Here is a 26,036-nt window from a genome sequence, read left to right as displayed (position 1 = left end):
CCTACTTAGCTAAACCCGCACCCATACCCAGCCCCCAGCGCCACCCCCACCTTCGCGCGGGCACCCCCCACGTGGACGCCCCTGCACTGACACCGCTTCCCTATAGCCCCCCCGCGGAGACACCACCTCCCACGTGGACACCCGGCCCTCGGCCACGTGGTCACCCCCACGGGGACCTCCACCGCCCCCAGCCCCCCCCTACCTGCCGCGCCCCGTACCCCGCCCGCCAAGACCCGCGGTCGCCACCGGAAGCGCCCTCCGGGGCCCCTCAGCGCCACCGCCATCGCCGCCATCGTTTGGGGACCTCAGGAGCCCGGGGCTGCCCGCCGCGCTGCCTGCGCCGCCCCGCGCGTCCGCCAGTCCCAGGCCGCCTTGGGCGAGGTGAGTCGCGGGCCGCGGGGCGCGCGGCGTCGGGATGCTTCTGGAGAATTCGGGCCGCTGGGAAGGGATCGGGGCTTAGGATCTCAGAATCTGAAGTGTAGGATGCGACCTGGGTAGGGGAATGCGGGCCAGGCTGAAGGGATTTAACCTCGGGGCGCGGGGGTGGGGTGGCGTGGGGTCGGGTCTCCGGACTCGGGCTGGAGAGCCCTGGATGGGGGGAATTTGGATAGTTGTGGAGGGAGCAGATTCTTGTCCCTCTTGTCCTCTTGTCCTCTTGGACAGAGGTGGGTCACCGGATTCCTTGAAGATCTGTGCTGCAGTGGGGGGCGCCCAAGTCGGGTGGGAGGTCTGCCGTGTCATGGCTGGGAATCGAGATCGGGAGGGTGGGCCTGGCCCTGGAGCACGACTTGACCAGGTGAGGGTGTGGTCCTTGGGCTGAGGTCAGTCCCTCAGAGCCAGAGAGTTGCAGGGGTCCAAGGGGAGGGTCTGTGAAGCCCCGGACTGAAAGGAATTCAGTAATGTTCAACAGGGTCTCCTTTGGGAGGCTCCTGGGGCTTTTCCTTGTAAGAGAATTGCCTGATCTACCAAAAAAGGACACACCTGTGCCCAGGAACCCCCAGGACTGGGGGCTGGGTGGTATGCAGGAACCTCATCTCCAAGTGGGACTGTTAGAGAAAGAGGAAGTCACCCCAGGCCTGCCCTGCTAACAGACCAGAGTTGCTTTTTAATTGTTAAAAGTGGTCCTCCACGCCTGGGGGCACACTGGATGCTGTCATGAGTACTGGCCACCTCCCAGAAGGGATCTGGGGGGTCCTGGGCTCAGGGAGGAGGACTGCATGTCACAAAGATGTCACAGAGGAGCACACCAATACAGTAGTCAATGTGGCGAAAACAGATTTAATTTAGGAGCTGACAGTAGGGGAAAGAGCTGAGCTCCATTTCCACGTTTTCGGAGGTGACTGTTTTGGGGAATGAGAGAGTAGGCGTGCTGGAGAGTCAGGCTAGTGAGCAGTTAGGAAACTCAGGGAGGGAAGCAACCTGGGTTTGCTGTTAGGGGTTAGGGAAATACAGACTCCATCCTCCCACAGAAGCTGGGAGACAGGGGCCCTATCTTCAACTGTTGGCTGGAACAAATAGGAAATTTGTTTAGCAATCTTGAATTTTCTCAGGCAGGCACTTTGAGGAGGGCTGGTAGACTCATCCTGGGGTTGCAGCCTTGAGCTGTTAGAAACCATGTTTGTACTTGCTTAAATCTTTACAAAGAGCCTGGCCAAGTTTGATCAAGAAGAATCTTGTCAGTAACCTACTTGTCCAGGGAGAGAAGAGACCTTTTTTTATTTCCCTAAACAATAGAAGTCTATTTTCTGTACCCCTTCCCTTTTGTTCATGAAAGACTGGCAGAACTAGGATGAGGATATTTGCTGGGTGATGCAAGCATTTAATGAGGGACATTTCTGTGGAAACAAAGAAAAACAAAATTAGTGGTTGGCGCTGACTATAAAGCAGTTTTTGAGTCTAGTGAGCAGCGTAGCGTGTTGAAAACACTTCTAAATGCTGGGCTCTAAGTGTCTTTGAGACTGTAGAATGAGGATGGCAGTAGCAATCCAATGGATTTCTCGGGTTGTAGTCTGAATTATGGTGGTGGCATAGATATCAGTGTCACAGTCATGGTTATTTTCTGGAGCAGAAAATGGAATATGCAGAAATTCTGAAGGACTTCACAGTAACTCCAAGCATGAAAGTTACCCACAGATTATTTGGTATGATGAGTGAGTTCTTTTTCTTTTCTTTTTTTTTTTTTTTAATCAAGTTGTCTGATTTCAGCCTGTTAAGACTTTTTCAGATCCTGGTGTGACAAATCAGCTGCAAGACAACCTGAGTCCGAACAAGAATCCAGTCAAGTTTTTGTTCTCAATGACGCCAAGTCAGGAAGGAGGGAGGAAAATTGAGAATAAAAATTTGGAGAGTTGTAGCCAGTTGTTAAAGCGAAATGGAGGAACTAAATTCTAGTTGTAGTGGTGCAAGCTTGTCATTCAAGGTCAGCCTGGGCTATATAGCAAGACCCTGTCTCAAAAACAGAAAAAGAAAAAAATTGGGGGGCGGAGACCAAGAGGATCATAGTTTATGACCAGCCTGGACAACAGTAAGTGAGAACCCCCCCATCTCACTCAATAAGTCTGGTGTGGTGGGTGCATCTATGATCCCAACTACATGGGAAGCTCTAAGTAGGAGAATCAGGGTCCAAGGCCAGCTCTGGGCAAACACTGGAGACCTTACCTTGAAAAATGGCTAAAGCAAAAAAGGCTGGAATGTGACTTCAAGTGCTAGAACACCCGCCTAGCAAGAGTGAGACCCTGAGTTCAAACCTCAGTATGCCAAGAAAGAAAAAAGAAAGAATGAAGGAATTGGTAAGGGTGGACAAAATGTGTAAGAAGACTAGAACCCAGTTTACAGGTATGTCATAAACCCTCAAAGAAAATAAGCAAAGTCAGAATCTGATACACCACACAGTATATTATCCTAATCCATCAAAATATCAAACTCATCCCCCTCACTTTTTTTTTGGCTTTACTGGGATTTGAACTCAGGGCCTAATGCTTACTAGGCAGGTATTCTACCACTTGAACCACTCCACCAGACTTTCATCTCTCTTTTTGATCAAAGATAATTGGAGCAAGACCCCTCCACATATACACACACAGTGCTAGGGATTGAATCCAGGGCCTCTTGCATGCTAAGCGTATACTTTCCCACTGAACTGTACCTGATTTTTGTTCTGTTTGACCTTGGGTTAGCAAGATCTTTGCTCCATGAGTTTCTCTGGACACTTCTAGAGTCCCTGGCTCAGCCCAGTGGTATGGTCTCAGAAGTATTTAAGTAATACCATCAGAAGCCTGTGGCTCTAATTAAGCAGGGCATGGTGCTACAAGATTGTAATTCCAGCACTCCTGAGGTTGGTGCTGGAGGATACTGGGTTTGAGGCCAGCCTGCACTACATAGAGACCCTGTTCCAAAAACAAAAAGGCTAGATGCCAGTGACTCACGCCTGTAACCCTAGCTACTTAAGAGGCAGAGATCAGGAAGATTGGTATGAGGCCAGGTCAGGCAAAAAGTGAAACCCTATCTCAAAAATACCTAACACACAAAAAAGTCTGGCAAACTGACTCAAATGGTAGAACGCCTGCCTGGCAAGCATGAGGCCCTGAGTTCAAACCCTAGTACTGTGAAGAAAAAGCATCAGAGTGAAACAGCTGTCTGTGATGACTAAAGACTGAACATGGGATATTAAAGATCTGGTGAGAGTTCATTACAAAATAAAGCAATTGACCAGGAATATTGGTTGTTTTGGTGACAGACAACATTTTAAATCATAATTGGAATTATGACTGATGTTATACGAGAGCATATTATGGACAGCAAGGGTATTGACAAATTTCAAGGAACTTTACCCAGTTTCTGAAATACTTACAAGCATTTAGCTATTCAAATATAACCAGGAGAAGGTGAGGCTGTGTGTGTGTGTGTGTGTGTGTGTGTGTGATGTATGGGGCATTAAAGCCAGGGCCGGGGCCTCTTCTTTGCTAAGTAACACCCCCCACCCACAATGAGTTCTTCTATTTAGCCAAAATGACAATAAGAAATTGTGACAGGAACTGGAGGTGGGGAGGACAGAATGATGTAGCTCAAGCTTAAGCCAAATTTAGTGCTGTCTGTCAATCCTCAACACCAAAGGTGGGAAGGAACCCAAACACAATAAAACAATAAAAGAACATAAAAGCAAGCATAGATGATAACATCATTGTAAAAGACTTTGACTCTTTTAACAGTGTAAAGCACAGGAAATTATTTTGATACGATATAGAACCCTTAAGCAAGGCCCTGAGTTCAAACGTCAGTACCACCAAAAAAAAAAAAAGATACAGAACTCTTATTCCCTGGGCAGATTGGCCAAAAGGTAAAGAAAATGCTCTTACTTTTTTTTTTTCATTGGCAATACTAGGGCCTCACGCTTGCTAGGCAGGCCCTCTACCACTTGAGCCACTCTGCCAGCCCACTTTCTTTCTTGTTTCACTTTCAAACATTTCTCAGATCTGGAGTAACTCAGTGGCAGAACAGTTTCCTACCAAGTATGAGGCCCTGGGTTCCATCCCCAGTACTGTAAAAATAAAAAAATTAAAATCTCCCCTTAACAAAAACACATTCTACATTCTTTATAAAACACATCCTGTTCTTTCCATACTTTATATGCAAAATTGTTTTTCTTTACTCTTCTTGTTCCTATAGCTTTATTATCATATTTTGATTATATATGGTTGTAAATACACGTGTGTGTGTGTGTGTGTGTGTGTGTGTGTGTGAGAGAGAGAGAGAGAGAGAGAGAGAGAGAGAGAGAGAGAGAGAGAGAGAGAGAGATGCTAGTGGGGGAACCCAGGACTTTGTGCATGGTGAGCAAGGTCTTTACCACTGAGCTGCATTCCCAGCTTAATTTTTTAATCATTAGTAACATATATCTTACAGAGAAAACTAAGTAGACAACTGTGGATTTATCATCTACCAGTTGTCTCTGGCAGATTAGTTCATTATGAATTCACCATCTCATAATCTCTAGAGGTATCTTTTGTGTGAGTGTGTGTGTGTGTGTGTGCACTCAGGACCTGTATTTGCTACACAAGCACTCAGCCCTTTCAATTTTAATTTGTTTTCAGATAGGGCCTCACTTTTCCCTGGAGTCAGCCCCAGACCTTCCTAACTCCACTTCCTGGATAGCTGGGATACAGGTATGTAGCAACACACCCAGCTTGTTCTTTGAAATAGGGCCTCACTTTTTTTTTGCCTTGGCTGGCTTGAAACCAAGATCCTCCTGCCTTAACCTCCCAAATGCTGGGATTATAGGTGCTTCCCACATGCCCAGAGGCAGTTTGGATTTTTAAAAGTTCCATTCCGCTGGTGCTTCCTTGTAGTATTTTTGTGGAAAACATTTCTCTTTGAAGAGCCATAAGGGCTGGGGGTGTAGTTCAGTGATGGAACACTTATCTAGCATGCGTGAGGCCCTGAAGCTCATCTCTAATACTGCAATAAAGAAAGGGAGAAAGAAAAGGGTAACTGTGATTTAAGGATGTAAGAGGTAAGAGAAAGCACTGACCCACTGGCCCAGGTAGGGAGCAATCTGACTATGGCCCAGACATCCAGGGAGAAGGGAATGGGTTGTGCCTGGCTGCTGCCTGTGCTCGAAGCTCAAAGCACTGATGTCCTGGTCCCCACTCATGGGCCCAGCTGCCCACGTCTTGGACGGATGCCTTATGCATTGTTTCTGGCAAATGGACCTTCATCATGCCTTGCCTGCTACCATGTTGGCACTATGGAAGTATTGCTCCATTTTACAGAAGAGGAAATGGTGACAGGATGTGCCAAACCTCAGGGTCCTGTCCCTAAGGCCAGAGGTGGGTCCTAGCCTCCCAGCTTAGCCTGCCTGGCTACAGACAGCTCAGCCCACAAAGGCATTTGACCAAGAGCTGGCCAGGAAGGGTAGAGGGCATGCAGTGGAGTGCAGTGGACCTCTGGCATGCAAGAAACACAGCAGCCTGGGTGGGAACAGTCCACGCAGAAAAAGTGCAAGTGGCGTTTGCTAAAGCAGCATCTCAGTTCCATTCCTGCTCCCTCCCCTCTTTTAAAATGGGTTTATCATCGTTAAAGTACATCCACCATATTTGCCCTCCTTCTCCCTCTCCGTTTACCCTCCCCCCTTCCCCTTGTACTCACCCCCCAGCAGAACCTGTTTCACCTTCCTGTCCTTCATTTTTTAAGTGTAAATTGATTGTTAGATGTGATTTTGCAACGGTACTTCACACACACACATATATATCATACTTCCCTGTATTACTAGCTCTTTTTTTTTTTTTTCTGGTACTGGGGTTTGAACTCAGGGCTACACCTTGAGCTATTCCATCAGCAATTTTTTGTGATGGGTTTTTCAAAGTAGGGTCTTTCAAACTATTTGTCCAGGCTGCCTTTGAACCTCCATTCTCCCGATCTCTGCCCTCTGAAAAGCTAGGATTACATGAGTGAGCTACCGGCTACTTGCCCTTTCTCTGTCTCCCTACCCATTATTCAGCAGCTTTGAGTGCTTTCATTACATCATCTTTATACACAGATGCAATATATTTTGATATTATTCACTCTGTCTTTCTCTTTTCCTCTGTTTTAGTTCCCTCTGACAGACTCACTGTATATAATATGTATGTAAGATCATATATGTATTTATAAGTACATTTACCTTTTAGGTCTAGCTTCCACATACAAGAGAAGATATTTGACCTTTGCTTTCTCAACCTGGTTTACTTTGCTTAACCTGATGTTCTCCAATTCCATCTATTTACCTGCAAACAATATAATTTCTTCTTCTTTATGGCTGAATAATGCCACATGCATATCACACTTTCTTAATCTTTTCATCAGTTGTAGAGCATCTGAACTGTTTCCAAAGCTTGGCTATTGTGAATAGTGCTGCTATAAACATGGGGGTGCAAGTGCCCCTATTGTATCCTAACTTACATTTCTTCGGGTGTATGCCCAAGAGTGGTATCACTGAGTCGTATGGTTGTGTAAGGAGAGCAATGACAGAGGTGACTCCACTTTGGATGAGAAAAGCACTTTAGAAACAGACATGTAAAAGGAGGGGCATGCGAAACAACAGGTTTCTCACAAAAATAACAAGCCTCTAACCAAAATAATAAAATGCAGCTGCACAATGTGGGTAGTTGGTCCCAAGGCCAAGACAAGTTGACCAGACTTTCAAGGCCAGAACAAGCTGATCAGACCTTGAAATGCTAAGTTCGATAAGGAGAGGTGACCGAGTTCAGTAAGAGCTGACTTGGCACCAACCAATCACCAATACAATTTCAAGGTGGGATAGTTGGACGTAAGCCAGTTAGTGCCCTATGTCACTCCTAGACTTCAGTCATTGTTTGGCTTAGCGTTTCACTAAGTCCCACCCACCATAATAAACTTTGCGCTTGCTTTACTCTTAACTCCTGGTCTAGCTCTTTCATCATCAACTACGCCAGGACACGAACTCAGGATCAACAATCCAGCATCAGTAGTTCTATTTTTAATTTTTTGAGGACCCTCCATACTGCTTTCCATAGTGGTTGTACTAATTTACATTGCGCACAAAGCTGTATGAGGGTTCCTTTTCCCCTACATCCCCTCCAGCATTCGTTGTTGTTTCTCGTTGTTGTTTTCTTGATGATAGTCATTCTGACTGGAATGAGGTGAAATCTCAATGTCACTTTGAATTGCTTTTTTTTATGACCAAGAATGTTGAGCATTTCTTCCTGTATTTATTGACTGTTTGTACTTCTTTTGAGAATCGTCTGCTCAGTTCATTTGCCCACTTCTTCAGTGAGTTGTTGATTCTTTGAGAGGTTAGTTTTTTTTTTAGCTCCCTGTAAATTCTGGTTATTAAGCCTGTGTCAGAAGTATAGCTGGCAAAGATTTCTTCCATTTTGTAGGCTGTCTGTCTCTTCAGTCTAGTGACTGTGTCCTTTGCTGTACAGAGCCTTTTAGTTTGATGCAGCCTCCTTCCCCTTTAAGATAGCAGCTGGAGGCACCCAGAGGTGGTGTGCAGAAGAGGGGTTAAGAGACTGCCACAGGAACAAGTCTGGCATCTCTGTGGGCCTTTTGGGAGTGCTATGTATGGGGTGTCTAGAGCAGAGATAACACGAACATGCAGGAGCAGTGACTCAGTTTTCCTAACCCCCTCTACCACAGGCAACTTCATATGGGTTGTCTGTCCTGTCCCTCCCACATCTGCACAGTTAGGAAAAGTCCACCATAATGACCCATCTGCCCCATGTCACCCGTGGGTACTCTTCCTGGGCCCCACTGGGGATAACTATAAAATCCTTTGAGTTGCCCTCAAAGATGGAGCAACTTTATTTCCTGACTCCCAGGGGCCACCATGACTGCTAGGCATGTCACGAATAGAGTTTCCCCGTCCCACCCAGGTGCAGGTGTTGGGGACAGGCCTTGGTGAATTTTGACTGTGTCAGACTGGATATTGCAAAAACACCTTTTACACCAAAGATTGCAGAACTATTGCCCCTGGGTGTCGCTGGCTCACCTTGACCCAAGGTCTTGCTGTGTTGCCCAGGCTAGCTAGTCTCAAACTCCTGGGCTCAAGCAAGCTTCCTGCCTCAGCCTCCCAAGTAGCTGGAACTAGAGGCCCTGCTAACTGCCAGGTGTCTACTTTACCCACTTTGAGTCTTAGGGAGGTAAAGTGGTGGGGGGGGGTTGGGGTTGGGTTACAAGGAAAATACCTAAATGAACTTGTAAGGAGGAAGGTTTTGGGGGCTGCTGAGGTGCTCGTGCTGCTGTTTTGGGGAACAGGGGCTGTCTCTTGCCCAGGTCTGTGTGCCATCTGTGCAGAAATGGATGTGGCTACTCCCTGCAAACCACAGGATGTACATAACCAGGGCCTATGGCAAGGAAGAGCTTGGAGTTGAATCAGACTAAGAAAGGCCTGATTTCCCAGCCATGTTTTCTCTCTTTATTTATTTATTTTTTCAGTACTAGGGCTTGAACTCAGAGCGTTCACTGTGACCCATTCCACAACCCAATTTTTTGTAATAGGGGTTTTCGAGATAGGGTCTCGCGAACTACTTGCCCAGGCTGGCTTCAAACCTTGATCCTCCTGATCTCTGCCTCCTGAGTAGCTAGGATTACAGGCGTGAGCCACCAGCGTCCGGCACCATCAGCACTTTTTTCTTTCTTTTTTTTTTGTGATGTGTGTTTTCGAGATAGGGTCTCAAAAACTATTTCCCTGGGCTGGCTTTGAACCGTGAGCCTCCTGATCTCTGCCTCCTGAGTAGCTAGGATTACAGGCGTGAGCCTCTTTTTAATGAGAAGCAGGTTTTCCAGGATGGGCCTAAGTGCCTCACCAGCTTCCTGTCAAGCCTCTCTCTGCATGTGCAGAATGCCCTACTCAACCAGTCCAGGAGGGGGCGATAGTGAGCACCTCAGGCCACATAAGCTTTCCTCTGCTTCTTGAGGGGAGCAGCCTGGACTGTATTCTGAGTACTGTCTCATGCTCTAGGGTGCGCCCCATTAAAATCCTCACCCGGATGAAGTCTTTGCCTCTTCGTAATTTCGATCTCCAGTTAAGCCAGAGAATCCAAGGCTGGGTTGATTGGTAACAGCATGGGCAGATTTTGCTGTGGTAAAGATGACCCCTCCCCTGCCTCAAGGAAGGGAAGTGGATGTGTCCTCTGAGGGACAGACAACCACTGGGCACAGCTGGAGTGGAAAGTGGCAGGCTGCCACACAGGAGCCTGGCTCCCCAGGGAGCTGGAAGCCAGAGTTGTTTTTCTGGGTCCTGCTTCCTTATGGGGAGTGGCATGTCCCTTTTCAGTTTTGGAATCAGGAGAGCCAGGAGCAGGGTTTGCTTTTTAAATTTTTGTTTCACAGTGATGTTGTGGGTTTGTTTGCTTTCCTGTGCTGGGGATTGAACCCAGGACCTCACACATTCTAGACAGAAGCTCTACAACAGAGCTGCCCCCTGGGCCTCGTTTTGCTGTAAGCTATATAGAACTTACAATTTACCATTTTAGCCATTTCTAAGTGTACAACTTGAGTAAAACTCGAGTCCAAAGGATCTCTGAAATAAAGGGCTTTTGAATTGGGGTGGTGGCTCACATCTATAATCCCAGTTCTTGGGCTGGCCTGGGCTACATAGTGAGACCCTGTCTCAAAACAAAACAAAAACAAAGGCAGGGAGGGCTCTATTGAGCAATGACAGATGCTAACCAGAAAACAAAAGGACCTGGCCAGCTCACAGCATCAGAGCCAATTGGAAAATGTCCATCGGACGAGATCTAACAGCGTTTTTTCTTTAACCTTGGGGACTACAAGGCACTGTAACCTATAACTTGAAACAGGCAAAGTTTGTAAATCTATAAGGAAGAGTGCCTGTTGGTTCTGGAGTGGTCGGGGTTAACAGTACAGAAAGTTTCTATGTAAAAGAAGAAACAAAAAAAAAAAAAAAGAAAGTTTCTATGTGAACAGACCATAGTGACCTTGGAAGCCAGCAGTGAAGGGATTTAAGTCAAGTTTAACACACTGAGGGATTTTGAGCAGTTCACAGAGGGTGGGTTGGGGATGGAACCCATGCCCTCCCTCTTGCCAACCACATGCTCTACAACAGAACTACATCCCCAGCCCATGTTTCAACATAAACAGTCTTTCTGTTGGCTTCCCTAACAGCTGGAATCTAGTTAACTTCCCTTATTTTCTCCCCTCACCCTCCTACCATTATAAATAACTTTAGGACAAAAATTTGAGAAAAAATTTTTTTTTAATGAGGCATTAAATGTATTGGCGATGTTGTGCAGGATTTTTTTTTTTTGGTGGTACTGGTATTCGAACTCAGTGCCTCACTCTTTCTAGGCAGGTGCTCTACCACTTGAACTACTCTGCCAGCCCTTTTTTTAGTAATTTTTTTTTTTTTTTTTGAGATAAGGCCTTGAGAACTATTTTTCTCTGGCTGACTTCAAACTGTGATCCTCCTGATCTCTGCCTCCTAAGTAGCTAGGATTACAGGTGTGAGCCAACTGGCACCAGCCATGTTGTGCAGTCTTTATCACTATTTCCCGAAATTTTTCATCATTCCAAACAGACTGTACCTGTTAAGCAATAGTCCACCGCTGCCACAGACACACACACAGTACCTTGGTAAACTAAGGTAAGCCCTTAGTTTACCTTCTGTCTCTGGATTTGCCTGTTCTAGATGTTTTATGTAAATGGAATCACACAGCATTTGTCATTTTGTACCTGGCTTATTTCACTTCTATAATGACTTCAAGGTTCACCCATATTGCTGTGTGCACCACTAATTCCATCATTTTCATAACAATTTCCATTGTGTACAGATGAACTATACAGTCTGTTCACCTGTGGGTGGATTCTTGAGTTGCTTCCACCTCTGGGCTATTGTGAATAATCCTGCAGGGGGAACATGACTGACTTGTGTCTTTAGAGGCCCTGCGCTTAGGTCCTCTGGGTGTACACCTAGAATCAGAACTGCTGTCCTGTGGCAGTTCTTTGGGTAATTTTTTCAAGAACTGTCAACCTGTTTTCCACTAGCATTCATTCACATCCCTGTGCAAGAGGGTCCACTCTCTACAGTCTTACCAACACTTGGTATGCTTCTTTAAAAATAAAAAAAAAGCAGTTTTATGGACTGGGGCGTGGCAAGTAGTAGAGTGCCTGTCTAGGAAGGGCAAGGCCCTGGGTTCAAATACCAATACTGCCAAAAAAAAAAAAAAAAGCCATTTTAATGGGTATAAAGTAGTGTCTGCATTGTGGTAGTTTGTTTAATGATTTTTTTTTTTTTTTAGCTTCTCTAATTCATAGGCTGAAGGATAGGCAGTTGGTTTGGGTGGTTCACTAACACATTCTTTTTATTTTTGTGGTACTGGGGTTTGAACTCAGGGCCTCATTTGCTAGATAGGCATTCTACCATTTGAGCCACTCTGCCAGCTCTTTGCATTGGATATTTTCCCTCCCTCCCTCCCTTCCTGCAGTGCTGGGGCTTGAACTCAGGGCCTTCACCTTGAGCCACTCCACCAGCCCTATTTTTGTGAAGGGTTTTTCGAGATAGGGTCTCTCGAACTATTTGCCCAGAGATCCTCCTGATCTCTGCCTCCTTAGTAGCTAGGGTTGCAGGCGTTAGCCACCAGGGCTTGGCTTGCTGATACACTCTTAGCACACGTTGTGGCAAATTTTAAGAGAAAAGGAGCATGCCACTTTGGGATTTGTTTAGAAAGGAGTTAAGGATCCAGGGAAATTGATTCCAGGGAGAATTTCTATTTACACCTCCCCTCTCATCCTTTCTAACACTCCCTTTACCCTTGAGAGAGCAGCACTCAATTTGCTTGAGGGTGAAAGAAAAAGAAAGTAACCTTTAATTAGTATCTATTATATATCAATCATATACTTTTTCTTACTTCTTTTTTATTAGCATAAAAGGAGGTTCATTGTGATATTTACATATGCATATAATGTGCTTTGATCAAATTCACCCCATCTGTATCTTTCTCAATCCTACCTCTTCCTCCTCCCCACGGCATTGTGCATTTCCTTATTGACTAATAATGCTGAGCCTTTTTCCATGTGATTATTACTTTTGTGTGTGCGTGTGTTACTGAAATTTAAACCCAGGGTCTCAATAGTCAAGTACACCCCCAACCCCAAATCCCTCCTCCTCCTCCTTCTTTTTTGGTAGGACTGGGGTTTGAACTCTGGGCTTTGTACTTGCAAAGCAGGTGCTCTACCGCTTGAGCCATCTCCTGTCCATTTCTGCTTTGGTTCTTTGTGTGTGTGTGTGTGGTCTTGTGGTTTGAACTCAGGGCCTTCACCTTGAGCCACTCCACCAGCCCTACTTTTTTTGTGTGTGTGTGTGTGATAGGTTTTTCCTGAGATAGGGTCTCTTGAACTATATGCCCGGGCTGGCTTTGAACCGTGATCCTCCTGATCTCTGCCTCCTGAGTAGCTAGGATTACAGGCATGAGTTACCGGCCTCTGGCTGCTCTGGTTTTTTGAAGATAATTTTTCTATATTGTTGAGATAAAGTCTAACTGCATTGGTTTTGCAGGTGGAACCCTGTTGTTCCAGCACTATTTGTTCGAGAGACTTCTTTACTGCTGAGTGCTCTTGACCCCTTTGTCAAAAGTCATTCACTGTAGACATGGGGGTTTATTTCTGAACTTTAATTCTTTTCCAGTGGTCTGCATTGTTTTGTGGTTTTGTGTGTGTATGTCTCTCTCTCTCTCCCTCTCTCTCTCTTCCTCCCTCCCTCCCTCCCCCTATGGCAGTACTGGAGTTTGAACCCTGTGCCTCTCATTTGCTAGGCAGGCCCTCTTACCATTTGAGCCACGCCCTAGTACTTTTTTTTTTGCTTTAGCTATTTTTCATGTAGGTTCTCACATTTTTTCCTGCTGGGGCTGGCCTCAGAGCATGATCCTCCTATGTACTGCCTTTGTTGCTGGGATCATAGGCATATACTACCATTTTCCACTATTGATTAAGATGCTGTCTCATTAACTTTTTTTTTTTTATGGGACTAGGGTTTGAACTCAAGAGCTTTGAGCTTGCAAAGCAGCCACTCTACCGCTTGAGCCACACCTCCAGTCCATTTTGTCCGGTTATTTTGGAGATGGGGTTTCTTGAACTATTTCCCCAATCTGGCCTTGATTGAGATTCTCCCAGTCTCAATCAAGTAGCTAGGACTACAGGCATGAGCCACTTACGCCCAACCTCATTAACTTTTTGCCCAGGCTGGCCTTGATCCTTGATCCTCTTGCCTCAGGCTCACAATTATAGGTGTGTGCCACCATGCCCTGCTTACCACACTTTAAATTACTGTTAACTTTGTAATTTGTTTTAAATAAGGAAGTGTAAGTCTCCAACTTCGTTCTTGTTTTTCAAGATTGGCTATTCAGGGTCCTTTGAAATTCCACAAGACTTTAGGATGGACTTACCTATTTTGGCAAAAAAACTCCCTTGGGATTTTTTTATAGGGATTGCCTTAAATCCATACATATCCATACATCTGGGCAGTACTGACAGTCTTAACAGAATTAAGTCTTTCATTCCATTTCATTTACCAATGTGACCCTTAATTTTCTATTCTTATGATCAACTAAAGGTGTAATCTGCAGAGGCCCCAGTCATGGCCCACCCTCCTGAATAAGAATTCTAGCGGTGGCTACATTGTAGGGCCCAGAGCTGTGACTGGAAGGGTCCCCAAGCAAGAGGGGTTGTTTGGCTTCTCTGTGGAGGTGTGCAGGGCAAAAATCCCAGGGTAGGAGAACCTGAGTAGCTATGAATGGTTCCCTCTGCAGGTTTCTGTAGGGTCATGATGCTTGGTGTTTTAGGACCCCTGTCTTTCACTCCTTCACTTGCAAATCCTTTGATAGGCAAAACTCTAGGCAGTGGTCAGTGGCCCCTCTGATGGTCCTACAACCTCCTTCCCACAGCTGGGCAGAACTGAGGAGGGTAGGAGGCCACACAATTAGGGGACAAGGCCTTCAGGAGGCAGTGGGTACAGTGATCCCCAGTTGTCTGGTGGCCTGTAGCAGGCAGTCCCTCCACTCTAGGACTCAGTCCCAGGTGTCTGGAAAGTTGAGGTGGTATGTGAAGCTCTTAGTCCCAAACACGGCCTAGTGGGGCAAGGCATGTAGGAATCCTCTTTTGACAAAGAATGCTCCACTGGGGACACTGCGGTGAGCCTTGAGCACTTCCCCTGAATCCCCCATGTCTCCCTTGTGAAGCAGGTGTGGAGGCCAGTGGGACTGCTCAGCACCAGGGAGCCCCACTGCAGCCTGTTTGGAGATGCCAGGTCTGTCCTAGCATTCTGTCCCCTCCTAACAATAAAGGAAAGGCATTGGGCTATCCCCAGTCCACAGGTATGGCTCCTCTCTCAGACTTCCTCCCCTCTACTCCCTTCCACCAGGCTCTCAGGGACTTCATCCCTGTTCTAATCAACAGTTAGACCTGGAGATTAGAGATTTTAACGTCAAATTCTTCCACAACTCAAGTGTTACAGGGATTGAATTTTACAGTTAAGGGCTCTAGGTTCACCAAGTAATTTGCCATTTAAACATAATATCCCTTTTACCTTGGATATTTATTTCTATTGATTTTTTTTGATGATACTAGGGCTTGAACTCAGGGCCTAAACCTTGAACCACTCTACCATCCCCTTTTTGTGTGTGTGTTTGATGGGTTGTGTTGAGATAGGGTCTCATGAGCTATTTGCCTGGGGTGGCTTTGAACCATGATCCTTCTAATCTCTGCCTCCTGAGTAGCTAGGATTACAGACATGAGCCACTGCACCCGGCTTTATTTCTGACTTTTAGTAGTTTTTGTGTTTGTTTTTTGCACTGCTAGGGATTGAATTCAGCCTTTCACATACCATGCAGTGCTCTACCACTGACCTTCATCCCAAGCTGGTTTTTTGTTGTTTGTTTGTTTGGTTTTTGGTGGTACTGGGGTTTGAACTTAGGGCCTCATGCTTGCTAGGCAGGCACTCTACCACTTGAGCCATTCCACCAGCCCTGTTTGTTTTTAATACAACAAATAAAACAAAATGGCCCATCATCTCACCACTCCTGATAAAAATTATGGATAACAGGTAGATAATAATAAAAGCAGCAAGGCCATGTGTCAGAAAATCTCAGCCATAAACAAAGGAGCAAAATTGAAAGCTCCAGCCACTTCACAACCTATGCTACCTTTTCCTGTTACTTCCTGTCATTTTCCTCTCAGGAAAGAGACTGTCATCACCATCGTGTCGTCTCCTCATGTGCCATTGGTCATGGCACCTCAAGAGATGTGTCCTGCAAGAGATGTGGAGGTCCTCCCACCACTTTGCAGGCTCTGGAGCTTCTGGCATCAGGATTGTTTAGTGTTTTTTTTTTTAAATTTTATTGTTTTATTATTCATATGTGCATACTGTTCAGTGTTCTATGACATGACTCTGGGCCTTCTAGAAAGATGGCATGACTCACAGTCCTGAAGGTGTGAGCAAGACCCAGGACCTCCCCAGGGACACCTCAGTTGGGCTTCAAGACCTTCCCCCAGTTTCCCATACCCATGCCAGGCTTTTGGTTTTAGCCTTTTCCTATAAGCTGCACAGGGGCCATGTTGACTCATTGATCTCTTAGTAATTACTATCCTATTGACTTTCATGTTCCTTGTAACTAGCCATTGCTCTAATACGTCATTTCCAAGTTCATCAGTGGCTCTCCTGCTCCCAAGGTGACAACTGTAACCCACAGGGCAGCACAGACAAGGACCAGTGAGGCTATCCTCTGTGTCCTTGGTTTGGCGACACTCTGCTTGACATCCCATTACCTCTCTGAGACTGGAAAGATGAATCACTGCCTTTGCCCTGCCTGGGAAGGCCCTGGCAAGGCTGGTCTGTGGGGAAGGGGTTCAGATAGCTGGACCTTAGTCATTTTCAGGTTCCAGTTTCTGTTAATAATAACTTCTGGGTTATTGTTTCTGTTAATGATTAATCAAAGGCAAAATTGAACACACAATTATATTTACTTAAATGTTCAGCTTAGAGACATAGCGTCTAGCCCCTTCCTAGAGCTGACTCAGAGAGGCCAGGAGCTGGGTTCAGAAGGAGCTGTGACGATGGAAACCTGTAGGCAAAGCAGGAGAGCATGTGGTCAGCATGTGCCCACTGTACTTTGTGTAAATGGACCTCACAGCCTGAGGCTACTGAGTCTGGGTTCCCATACTGCACCCCACTGGAGTCTCAGCTTTTTTGTTTATCTTCTTCTCTGTTTTCTGAATCCCCTACCCAAACTGGGTCCTGGGATGTGGAATCCTAAGGCTGTCCTCAGGTCATCTCCCACCAAGGCCCTAGGCTGCCTCCTCTCCTCCAAATATGCCCTTCCAAACAGAAGCTTCTGGGGCACAGCAGAATCTTGCGTAGTCATCAGGAATCCAAGGCCCCGCCCCATAAGGAACTGTGAGTGATCACAGGGTCCCTGATAGAAGCTCTGCAAGTTCCTCTTTCTGTGTCCCTTTCCATTTTAGGGTCTCTGGCCTGAAATCACGGGCTTCTGTTCTGAACTTTGTGAACTCTGGTCTGTGTCAGCTGGTGGCCCTGGCTGAACTTCTGTCTATGCATGCAGTGCTAGGGAGGAAACCCAGGGCCTTGCAATGACAGGCAAGCACCATACCATTGAGCCACATCCTCCATTGTGTATGGTTTTAGAGGATTTGTGGGCAAAGCTGTCACCTACCAGAGTCAGAGGAGACACCTCCATGATACAGTCTGGTGTGGGGGAAAGAGAGATCCATGTACCCTCCATTAGTTCCTCTGTGTGGTTCTTCAGCTGAGTCTAGGAAGTTAATCCAAGACTGAATAACAACATTACCCATATTTGGAGATTTCCACGTGACAGTTAAGTCCAAAGAAACGACCAAAGCATAATGCTTTCATACTTTCTGAGACAAAGAATGATAACTTTGTTAGGAATGCCAAGACAAATGGGTCTCTGAACCAGAACAGTGAATTCTAGGGATGTCACTTGGAGGTATATGGGGCAGAGGGATGAAGTTAGTGGAAGGTGTTACTCCAGTGACTTCATTCAGGTTCATCATAGCCTCAATTATCAGTCTCTGGTGATTGAGACTTTTATTTGGGGGGAGGGCCTTGGTGCTGGGAGGCCACCCCTCCCACAAAAAAAGACAGACTGACTGCATGGCCCTTTCTGGCTGACAGGTCGTCTTTGACCTTGAAATAATCACTTTGCCAATTCAGGATATTCTGAGATGACCCACGCTTAACTCCTTCCTTAGGAAAGCACCCAGGCAAAGAGTTGCGTTCAGGCAGGAGCAGCAGAAGTGTGAACATTCCTGCCTTGGCCCAATGTGGGTACTGGTGGGGACAGGGAGGCCAGTTTCCCCGCTCTGACCCAATCAGACAGCTGAGGCACTCAGCTGGGTTCTCTGAACCCAGCCGAACCTTTATCAGCACAGGGGGCAGCGGTGCATTCCAGTCTAAGGGCAGGGTGGGTGAAGTAGGAAGTACCTCTCCCTTGAGGCCCTCCCCCTTCCACCTTAGGGTGACCCTATTTGCCTCGCCAGCTTCCTTCCAAGCTTGTACCCTCCACACTCTGACCCCCCCTCCACGGGTGGAGATAGTGGGCACCTCAGACTATGTAAGCTTTCCTCTGCTCCTCCTGGAGAGCAGCCTGGACATTTTATCCCCAGTGCCTCTGTGAACTCCTTTTGTTTACCCGCCCCACTTCATTGCCCCGCTTCTCTGCTCCACCCCGCCCTACAGATGCTGGGAGCCCCGCCCCTGCTGTTGGCAGCAATCTTACTGGGCCTCCTGCTGCTGGCCTTCCTGCTGTCGCTGAGATACTGGGGCTGGGGTTTGTTAGCTGTCTTCTGGTTCGAGTTCGTGCAGCAGCCGATCTACAACCTGATCATGGGTAACACCAAGGAACAGCGCATCCTACAGCACGTGCAGCAGCATGCAAAGTGTGGAGACCCCCAGAGCGTGCTGGAGGCCATCGACACTTACTGCTCGCAGAAGGAATGGGCCATGAACGTGGGAGACAAGAAAGGTGAGTGGCCTGGCCAGTAGGTTGTAGTCCTGGGAACAGGGACCCTGGGCTGGATATTACAGCCCTTATAGCAGAGACTTGTGGAGTGGGGAGAAAGGGAGTTTGGGACATGCCCAGGTGTGGGGGCAGGGCTCATCCAGAGCCCAAGCAGTAGGCCCAGCCTGGCTATCCCCCAGCTTGGGCATAGTTTACACAGAAACCTGTTCACACATGGCCACCCATTACAAACTGTATACCTGGTGGGAGAAAGGGATGGTTGACAAAATGTATTATGTAAGGAGAGTGCTTGTCTGTGCCCCCTCCGGGGACCTGGGGGTAAGAGTGAGGTTCTGTGAAGTCCCCGTCACACACAGCTCTGTGACACTGGTCTGTGGTGACTCTTCATGACCCTGTAGCCCTGAGAGGCCACAGCAAGGGCTCCATGCAGGTCCCCATGCTTAGATAGTTCTGAGGGAGGCAGGCTCCCTTTGACCTCTGCCTGTCTGCCATGGGACCTGTCTGGGAACCAGTCAGTCAGGTTTTCCTGGGTCCTCCCCCTGGCCTTAGACTCTAACCTGAGACACAAGTGTGTGTTCTACTGTACCCACTAAAGTCAAGCCCTGGGGGCAAGACTGTGGAGCCCGGTCCAGCCTCCTCTGTCAGACTCACTTGGAGCCTATAACACTAGACAGACCCAGGGAGATGGGAAACAGAGAGGGATCTTGTGCATGGGAAAGGAATGTTGGAGGCCTGAAGGAGCTTATGGGTATGTATAGTGGGGACCAGGTCCTTGGAACTGGGGGTTGGGGGAAGAAAAGAGCCCCCCCAGAAGTGGGTAGAGAGACTAGAGAGGCTGGGAATGTTGCTCAGTCCAGGTAGGGGTGGGACCTAGGACTGGGGACTAAATTCCCCTCTGTCCACTTGTGATCACATCCTTCTCAACCACCCCACAGGCCAGATCATGGACGCAGTGATTCAGGAGTACAGCCCTTCCCTGGTGCTGGAGCTGGGGGCTTACTGCGGCTACTCGGCAGTGCGCATGGCCCGCCTGCTGCTGCCCGGAGCAAGGCTGATCACGATGGAGATCAACCCTGACTTTGCTGCCATCACCCAGCAGATGATAGAATTTGCAGGCCTGCAGGACAAGGTATGGCACGCCTGACCTGAGTGACATGTGGACATTGAGGCTCAAAGAAGCCGGGGCAAGCACGTGGGAAGGGTGCAGGTCCCACCATGCTTGTTTCAAGCACTGGTCACCCCCTATGGTTGGGCCCCTTGATACTTCCCAGGTTGGGGGTCAAGGAAGGAACCCTCTCCAGCTCAGGAAGGTTCTGCCCCATCCTATAGAACAGGAACCTCCCAAGGCTGCCCTGGCAGGGACAGGGCAGAGTGGAGACTTAACTCCCTAGAACCCTAAAGAAAACTGTAACAGGAGTACATGTGTGGGCATCCAGACAGGTGCTCCTGATGTTCTCGTGTGCATGGGCACAGCACCGACCAAGCTCTATTGCAGGTCACCATCCTGGTTGGGGCCTCCCAAGACCTCATCCCCCAGCTGAAGAAGAAGAATGATGTAAACACGCTGGACATGGTCTTCCTTGACCACTGGAAGGAACGCTACCTGCCAGACACGCTTCTGCTGGAGGTGAGTCACCCATACCTCACCTGACAGGCTCCTGTGCTGACTGCTGCTGTGGAGACTGCTGGGGGCACCCAAGTTTGCTGGACTCAGCTTCTCTGAAGAGCCAGATACCAGGGCTGAGCCCTGCTGAGGGCAGCCCAGGAAGGCCCTTGGGACAGTCTTGGACACTGACCTCCAGCCAAGGTACCACCTGAGATCAGGGAGCACAGAGGGCTGTGGAGGCCCCAGGGCAGGTGCAGATGCTCCGAAGATCCTATCACTGGTACAAACAGTGAGCAGGGCAGAGGGCAAGGGTTCTGGGCAGGGGTGCTTGGATAGAGACTAGGTACTAGGTACTGGGGCCTATTGGGAATTTGGGTGCCAGCCTGTCTGCAGCAGGACAGGGTGCTGCCAGGTAGCAGGGTGAGCACCATGGGCCTCTGTTGTGCGGTGCCCCCACTCTCCCCAGACCCTTCCCAGCCCTCAGGACTGCTGCTCTCAGCTCCACCTGGCAGAGATCCCCAGCCAGGACTGGGAGCCATCCTTGCTCCATGAGTGGCTGGGGCTTGGGACTTGGGGTACTGGACAGCTGCTCAGGAACTAACACTTGATGAACTTTCCATTGGAGATACTTTAGCTCATCCCACCCTTGTGGCCAACAAGGGGACATGGAACAGCTCCTTGGCCTCCACTGGGTCCTATGATAGCCTCCCTGCCTGTGGCTAACATGAGGCTGTCCCACATGGTCCATTTGGTGTCATCCACCTTTGGCTATCTCAGGATAGGTCCCCCTGTCATGTATAGGGGGACCCTGAGTGTGAGGGCCTCAGCCACTGAGCAGGGCAGGGCCACTGTGGCCTAGACATGGATGAGAAGGGACCAGCACTGGCTCAGGCCTGGTGTGTGTGAAAGCACATAGAAAGTTCTGGCAACAGGGAGACACAGAGAGCTTTGCCAGGCAAGTCCTGTAGCCTGGCAAAATCATTATTGGCCTTATGCAGGAGGAGAGGAGGACTGGGAAAGACATTTTGGAGGTGTACTAGGATTGGAAAGGAGGGATGTCCCAAGGCCTGGACGTTGGACCCGAGGACCTGCACTGGCCAAGGGGCTAGGCAATCGGGAGACAGGAGGTAAAACTGCAGGCCAGGCCAGGGAAGCCATGAGGAGCTGAGCCGAGCAGAGTGGCCCCAGTCTGGCAAAGGGATATGAGTTTGGAAATTGGGTATTGAGAGCGGAGAGCAGGAGGCTGACCAGACAGGCCTCACGTAGGCAGGAGAGACAAGACTATAGCTGGCCCTGCGTCACAGGGAGTGGATTTCAGCAGCTTTTAGTGTATGTGATAATTACAGGGGTCTGCTTTTAGAAAAGTAGCAAATATTGCAGTTCAGTAACTAGGAAACTAATAGTTTTCTCAGTGCTGCTTGTTCAAAGCCAGTAATTATCTCAAGAAGAGAAAGTATAAATTGGGAACTGCTGTGGGGTTTTTTTTTTTTTTTTTTTTTGGTTTGTTTTTTTTTACCCCATGCTGGGGATGGAACCACTTTACTATACCACCAGTCACTTGTTTCATTTTACTTTTAGAGGTTGCTTTGTTTTTATTTTTTTAATTAATTTATTTTTTGTGGTGTTACTGAGGTTTGAATTCAGGGCCTTGTACTTGCTAGGCACATGCTCTATAACTGGAACCATGCCTCCAGCTTTTTTGTTTTGAGACAGGTCTTGCTATGTAGATCAGGCTGGTCTTGAACTTGCAATTCTCCTACCTCAGCTTCCTGAGTGCTGGGATTACAGGTGTGTACCCCCACATCAGGCAAGTGTTTTTTTTCAGTTCTGGGGATTAAACCCAAGACCTTGAGCACGATAGGAAAGCACTCCCTCTGCCACTGAGCTACACTCCCAGCCTGAAATTGCTTTCTTTTCTTTTTTTAACTTTGTTTTATGGTTATGTTAAAACAACAACAAAAACAACCTCTAAGCTTCTAAAGTCAATTCTTTTTTTTTTTTTTTTGTAGCGCAGGCTGGCCTGCCTCATCCTCATCCTCTTTGCCTTGCTGATTACCGGCATGTGCCATAAAGTCAATTCTAAGACAAGGTGTCTGGGGCATCCCTTGCTCTGGCTGTTCCTTTCCATGGGGACATACTTCCTGTCAAGGCTGCTCTATGATTTTATGTGATGTAACCAGATACACCCCCCACCCCCACTTAGTTAGATAAGCATTCTATATACAAGTACCTATCTGTGGCAGTGTGTCCAATGATGACTTCTTTCCTCCTGCACAGAGCCTGGGTCCTGAAACCCCATCATCTTCCCAGGCCCTGGCATTGGTGGAGATAAGGGTCTGCCAATGCAGGAGCTTGAGGATGTCCAGAGCAGACCCCGGCAAGCTTGTCAGTAGAGAGGTCGGCCATGCCCCCAGCCTTGCAGGGTCACCCTGGTCGGGCCGGATCTCATCTGTGTGATCACACCACTGCCCAAATCCTTCCCCTTACAGATGCATATGGTCCTGGAGTTAGGTGTCTAGGGTTACACTGGCTCCTCCACCCACCCACCCATAAAGCATCCACTGAGCACCTGTAGTGCCACATACATATTCTAGGGTGTGGGAATGGATGATATAGAAGTGAATGGAAGGTTGGGGAAGGGGGGGGGGGCGCGGGGATTGGCTGCTCAGCGTGTGCTAGGCCCTGGGTTCAATCTCCAGCACCACAAAAAAACAGTGAATGGAGAAGCAAAAGGCTCCCTCCCTCACGGAACTGGTATTTCAGAGGTGGGACGGGAGCCTTCACACAGCCCTTTGCTGCACTCTGCGGAGAAAATGAGGGCGTCAGGGAGACCTGGACCCCAGGGCTGGGCACAGGCCAATGCATGAAACAGCAGCCTGGGGGAGGAGGGAGCACCTAGTTTGAAATGGCTTTGCCAGGCACCCGAACCCTTCCTCCATCTGTCCCCTGCAGAAGTGTGGCCTGTTGCGGAAGGGGACAGTGCTCCTGGCTGATAATGTCATCGTCCCGGGAACGCCAGAGTTCTTGGAATATGTGCGCGGGAGCAGCAACTTTGAGTGCACACACTACAGCGCGTACCTGGAATACATGAAGGTGATGGATGGCATGGAGAAGGCCATCTACATGGGCCCGGGCAGCCCCGGGCAGCCTTGACTGCCCACCCACACTGGACTCCCCACCAAGCCCCCTTCTAAAAGGCAAGACAGACATATCCCTGCTAAGCCCACTTCTGTGGTTCTGGGTCTGTCCTCAAGCGAAACCCACTTCAGGTTTAAGAGCCTGACCCTTCTGTGCCACTGTTGTAAACTGTCACACGTGGCACACTCTGAAGGGTAGTGGGCTCACTGTGCAAAGCCACTGCAATAAACCTAGAAAGTAACTACTGACAGAGACAGAATTGAGGAGCTAGAGGTGTAGGGTGGACTACAGTACTTGCTTAGCATGCATGAGGCACCAGGTTCAATCCCCAGCACTGAAGAAAAGGAAAAAAAGACCAAAGTGAAGCATGTAATGTCCCAGACAGTATCACTCGCCAGCAAATGTGACCAATAGGGTTTCTGCAAGGGCAGATTCTCGGGCACCCTTGTGTCTGTTAGGCCCAGGAAGCTGTGAAGGAGTTGGAAACATCTGGAAACTGCGGTGCCTTGCACTCAACCTTAAGGTTTGCCATCACTAGGTGGCAGCAGTGCCTGTGTGACATTGCCACCACCACCTTGCACCACTCTTCTGACTCGCTAAGTTTTGCCTTTTTTTAAAGAATGAATTGTAATCTCTTTACTAAAATTGGCTAGCTGTAATAATCTTATATACTAAAGTCATGTTTGAAAGACAATAGAAAAAAAGAAATTAAAGATTTAAGTATTCAGCTAAAAGGGGTCAACAGAGTACTATTCTTACCATTCACGAAGCTGCTCCCTCTTTTGCCCCTCAGGTTCCTCTTGGTGGGAGACTTAATGTTGTAGGTGGGTCTCACGCTACCAGGGTTCTGAGTATCACACTAGCCCAGGGTTCCTGACTGTAGAAATGGAGGGGGAGCCAGCTCTGCTCCAGGGACACCTGTTAGCCTGCCCGGAAAACCAAACAGGGCACTTGGCCAGCCTTCATACTCATGTCTGATGGAGCAGCGGTGGGGATGGGTGGACATAGGGCCATGCCAGGCAGAGTGCCCAATCCCACTCAGTCTGGCTTACAGAAGGGGGAAGTAGGCTCAGAGCAGCCAGAGCACTGCTGCTGGTTGCCCAGCTGTAAGCAGTGAAGTGGAGCTGGTTTGTGTCTGCTTAAATCCAAAGCTATCCCAGCCCCTACCCTGGCCCTCAGGCCCCAACACCCTCAAGCAGCCAGCCTGTGGGCCACCTGAGAAGCTCCCCAAGGTCCCACCCAGCAGGGCCCAGTTCCTAGACTAGATCAACCCCATCCTGGTTTATCCCACCTATGTCTAGTCAGCTATGGCCAGGGCTTGGCTCCTGGGCTCAGAGCCAGCTCATCACTCAGAAGCCAGCCTGCTTCTGTGAGTGTACAAAGTGGACAGCAACCAGCCAGCTGGATGGGTGTGAGGAAATGTCCAAAGGCCAGGAGTAGAGCCTCTATAGACCACATCTAGGGGACATGTGGAAATTGCTAGGCCTTGCACTCAGGCTGTCTTCGAGGTTTGTTGTCACCAGGTGGCAGCAATGCCTCAGTGATGGTACTATGACCCACAAGTGAGTGACCTATTCTCCACCCAGCAGAACTGTGGCCTTTCTCTTCCACTCTCCACACTCAAGAAGGGGGCAGATGCTTGGTGGGGGAGGGGGGTTCTGAGCCACAGAAGACAGGAAGTTCCTTTACTGTTTTTTTTTTTTTTTTTAATTTTCTTACAAAAATTTAGATGTTTACCAATACAGTCTTATTTTGGTTTCATTTTTAATGCTTTTGTCAGTGGTTTTCTTCTGTTTTGAAGTCACAAACAGCAGGCACTGAACAGCAGCCCCCCATGCTGTGGGGGGTTAGTCCCAGAGGTTACGGTGAGGTTCTGGGCAGATGCAGATGCAACAAACGTGGCAGCCACAGTGGCCCCATAGAGGAGGCTCAGGAAAGGGTTCCACTGCATGGTGGTACTACGCATCCATTGCAGGACCCCCCACCTCACTGCTTCTAAAGCCTCCATGCCCAGAGGTGGTCTGCCTGCCTTACAGGTGGGGCTCCAGCCCAGGGAGCCCCCTCCACCCTTTGGAGTCTGACTTCCTTCCCCAAGCCCCCTTTCCTGCCCATACCTGTACTGCTCCTCTGGGAGACCCTCTCCTATTCTGCCGGAACAAGGCCACATGCCCTCCCCCTGCCACCTCCCTGGACCCTGCTCTGGCTTTTTCTCTCTCATACTCACACACAGCACCATGTCAGTAAACAGCTAACTCAGGCCTAGGGAGTTAGATCAGGAGATCAGAGGGAGGGACAGTCAGGATAGAACAGGAGGGGTGTCCAGAAAGCAGGCCCTGGCTCAGGGCAAGGCTTGGCCATCCCCTGTGGCCAGGATGCTCCAAGCTCCATGACAGCATTTGCTCAGGACGACCCTTCTTCCGGTGATCCAATCCCTAAGAAATGGCTGGGCCTGGGCCCTGCAGAGTGAGGGGGAAGGTGTGTGCTTCAGCCAGAAGCACAGGCAAGCGGCAGGGCAATGTACAGCTTCTGGACAGGGCAGCTGCCGTCATAGGTCACAAAGATATGAACAAAGGGAGCAGCTATGGGTCAGGGGGTGAGGGCCAATCCTGACTTGCGGGTCCTGTGGGGCCCTGTGCTAGGGGTGTTTGAGGGTATGGACAACCCATCGCCACTCTGAACCCACTTCCTCAGGACCCTGACCTCCCAGTGCCTGGGGTGAACCTATGGGCCCTGGGAGGACCTTCTACTCAGTCCTCAGTTTGACC

At 48.5% G+C, this 26,036-nt stretch overlaps 3 protein-coding genes across 24 annotated transcripts in view; 1 reads left to right on the top strand and 2 right to left on the bottom strand.

The window, feature by feature from the left end:
* Txnrd2 (thioredoxin reductase 2) overlaps positions 1-326 on the bottom strand; it is a 52,244-nt gene extending 51,918 nt beyond the window's left edge. For 7 of the 9 annotated variants that reach the window (XR_002212181.2, XM_020160683.2, XM_020160684.2 and 4 more), the window contains exon 1: positions 203-317. Coding sequence is in view for 7 of the 9 variants with exons in the window: in XM_020160683.2 (XP_020016272.2) it covers positions 203-293 (91 nt within the window). In the remaining 2 variants the exon portion in view is untranslated. Of the gene's footprint in view, positions 1-202 lie in introns of all 9 variants that reach the window. The other 2 variants (XM_074060718.1, XM_074060719.1) reach the window with 2 other exon arrangements.
* On the top strand, positions 247-24,005 carry Comt (catechol-O-methyltransferase). Of its 5 annotated transcripts, XM_074060720.1 has the most exons (7): positions 252-381; positions 2,069-2,141; positions 5,088-5,159; positions 18,245-18,530; positions 19,463-19,656; positions 20,023-20,154; positions 23,086-24,005. In XM_074060720.1, exons 4-7 carry the CDS (start codon positions 18,245-18,247, stop codon positions 23,284-23,286), a joined length of 813 nt encoding a protein of 270 aa, XP_073916821.1. In that variant the 5' UTR covers positions 252-381; positions 2,069-2,141; positions 5,088-5,159; the 3' UTR covers positions 23,287-24,005. The 5 variants fall into 5 exon arrangements, with proteins under 5 accessions (XP_020016280.1, XP_020016278.1, XP_073916821.1 ...); XM_020160689.2 differs by lacking the exon at positions 2,069-2,141 and having other exon boundaries at positions 249-381; XM_074060721.1 differs by lacking the exon at positions 252-381 and having other exon boundaries at positions 2,091-2,150.
* Positions 23,357-26,036, bottom strand: part of Arvcf (ARVCF delta catenin family member) — a 50,619-nt gene continuing 47,939 nt past the window's right edge. For all 10 annotated transcript variants that reach the window (XM_020160667.2, XM_020160669.2, XM_020160668.2 and 7 more), the window contains one exon: positions 23,357-25,727. Coding sequence is in view for 3 of the 10 variants with exons in the window: in XM_020160669.2 (XP_020016258.2) it covers positions 25,704-25,727 (24 nt within the window). In the remaining 7 variants the exon portion in view is untranslated. The remainder of the gene's footprint in view (positions 25,728-26,036) is intronic.

The sequence above is a fragment of the Castor canadensis genome, chromosome 18, assembly GCF_047511655.1.
Source record: "Castor canadensis chromosome 18, mCasCan1.hap1v2, whole genome shotgun sequence".
In the NCBI taxonomy this organism is placed as follows: Eukaryota; Metazoa; Chordata; class Mammalia; order Rodentia; family Castoridae; genus Castor; species Castor canadensis.
Note: the sequence above shows the minus strand (reverse complement) of the source record. Positions and strands in the feature narration are given on the sequence as shown.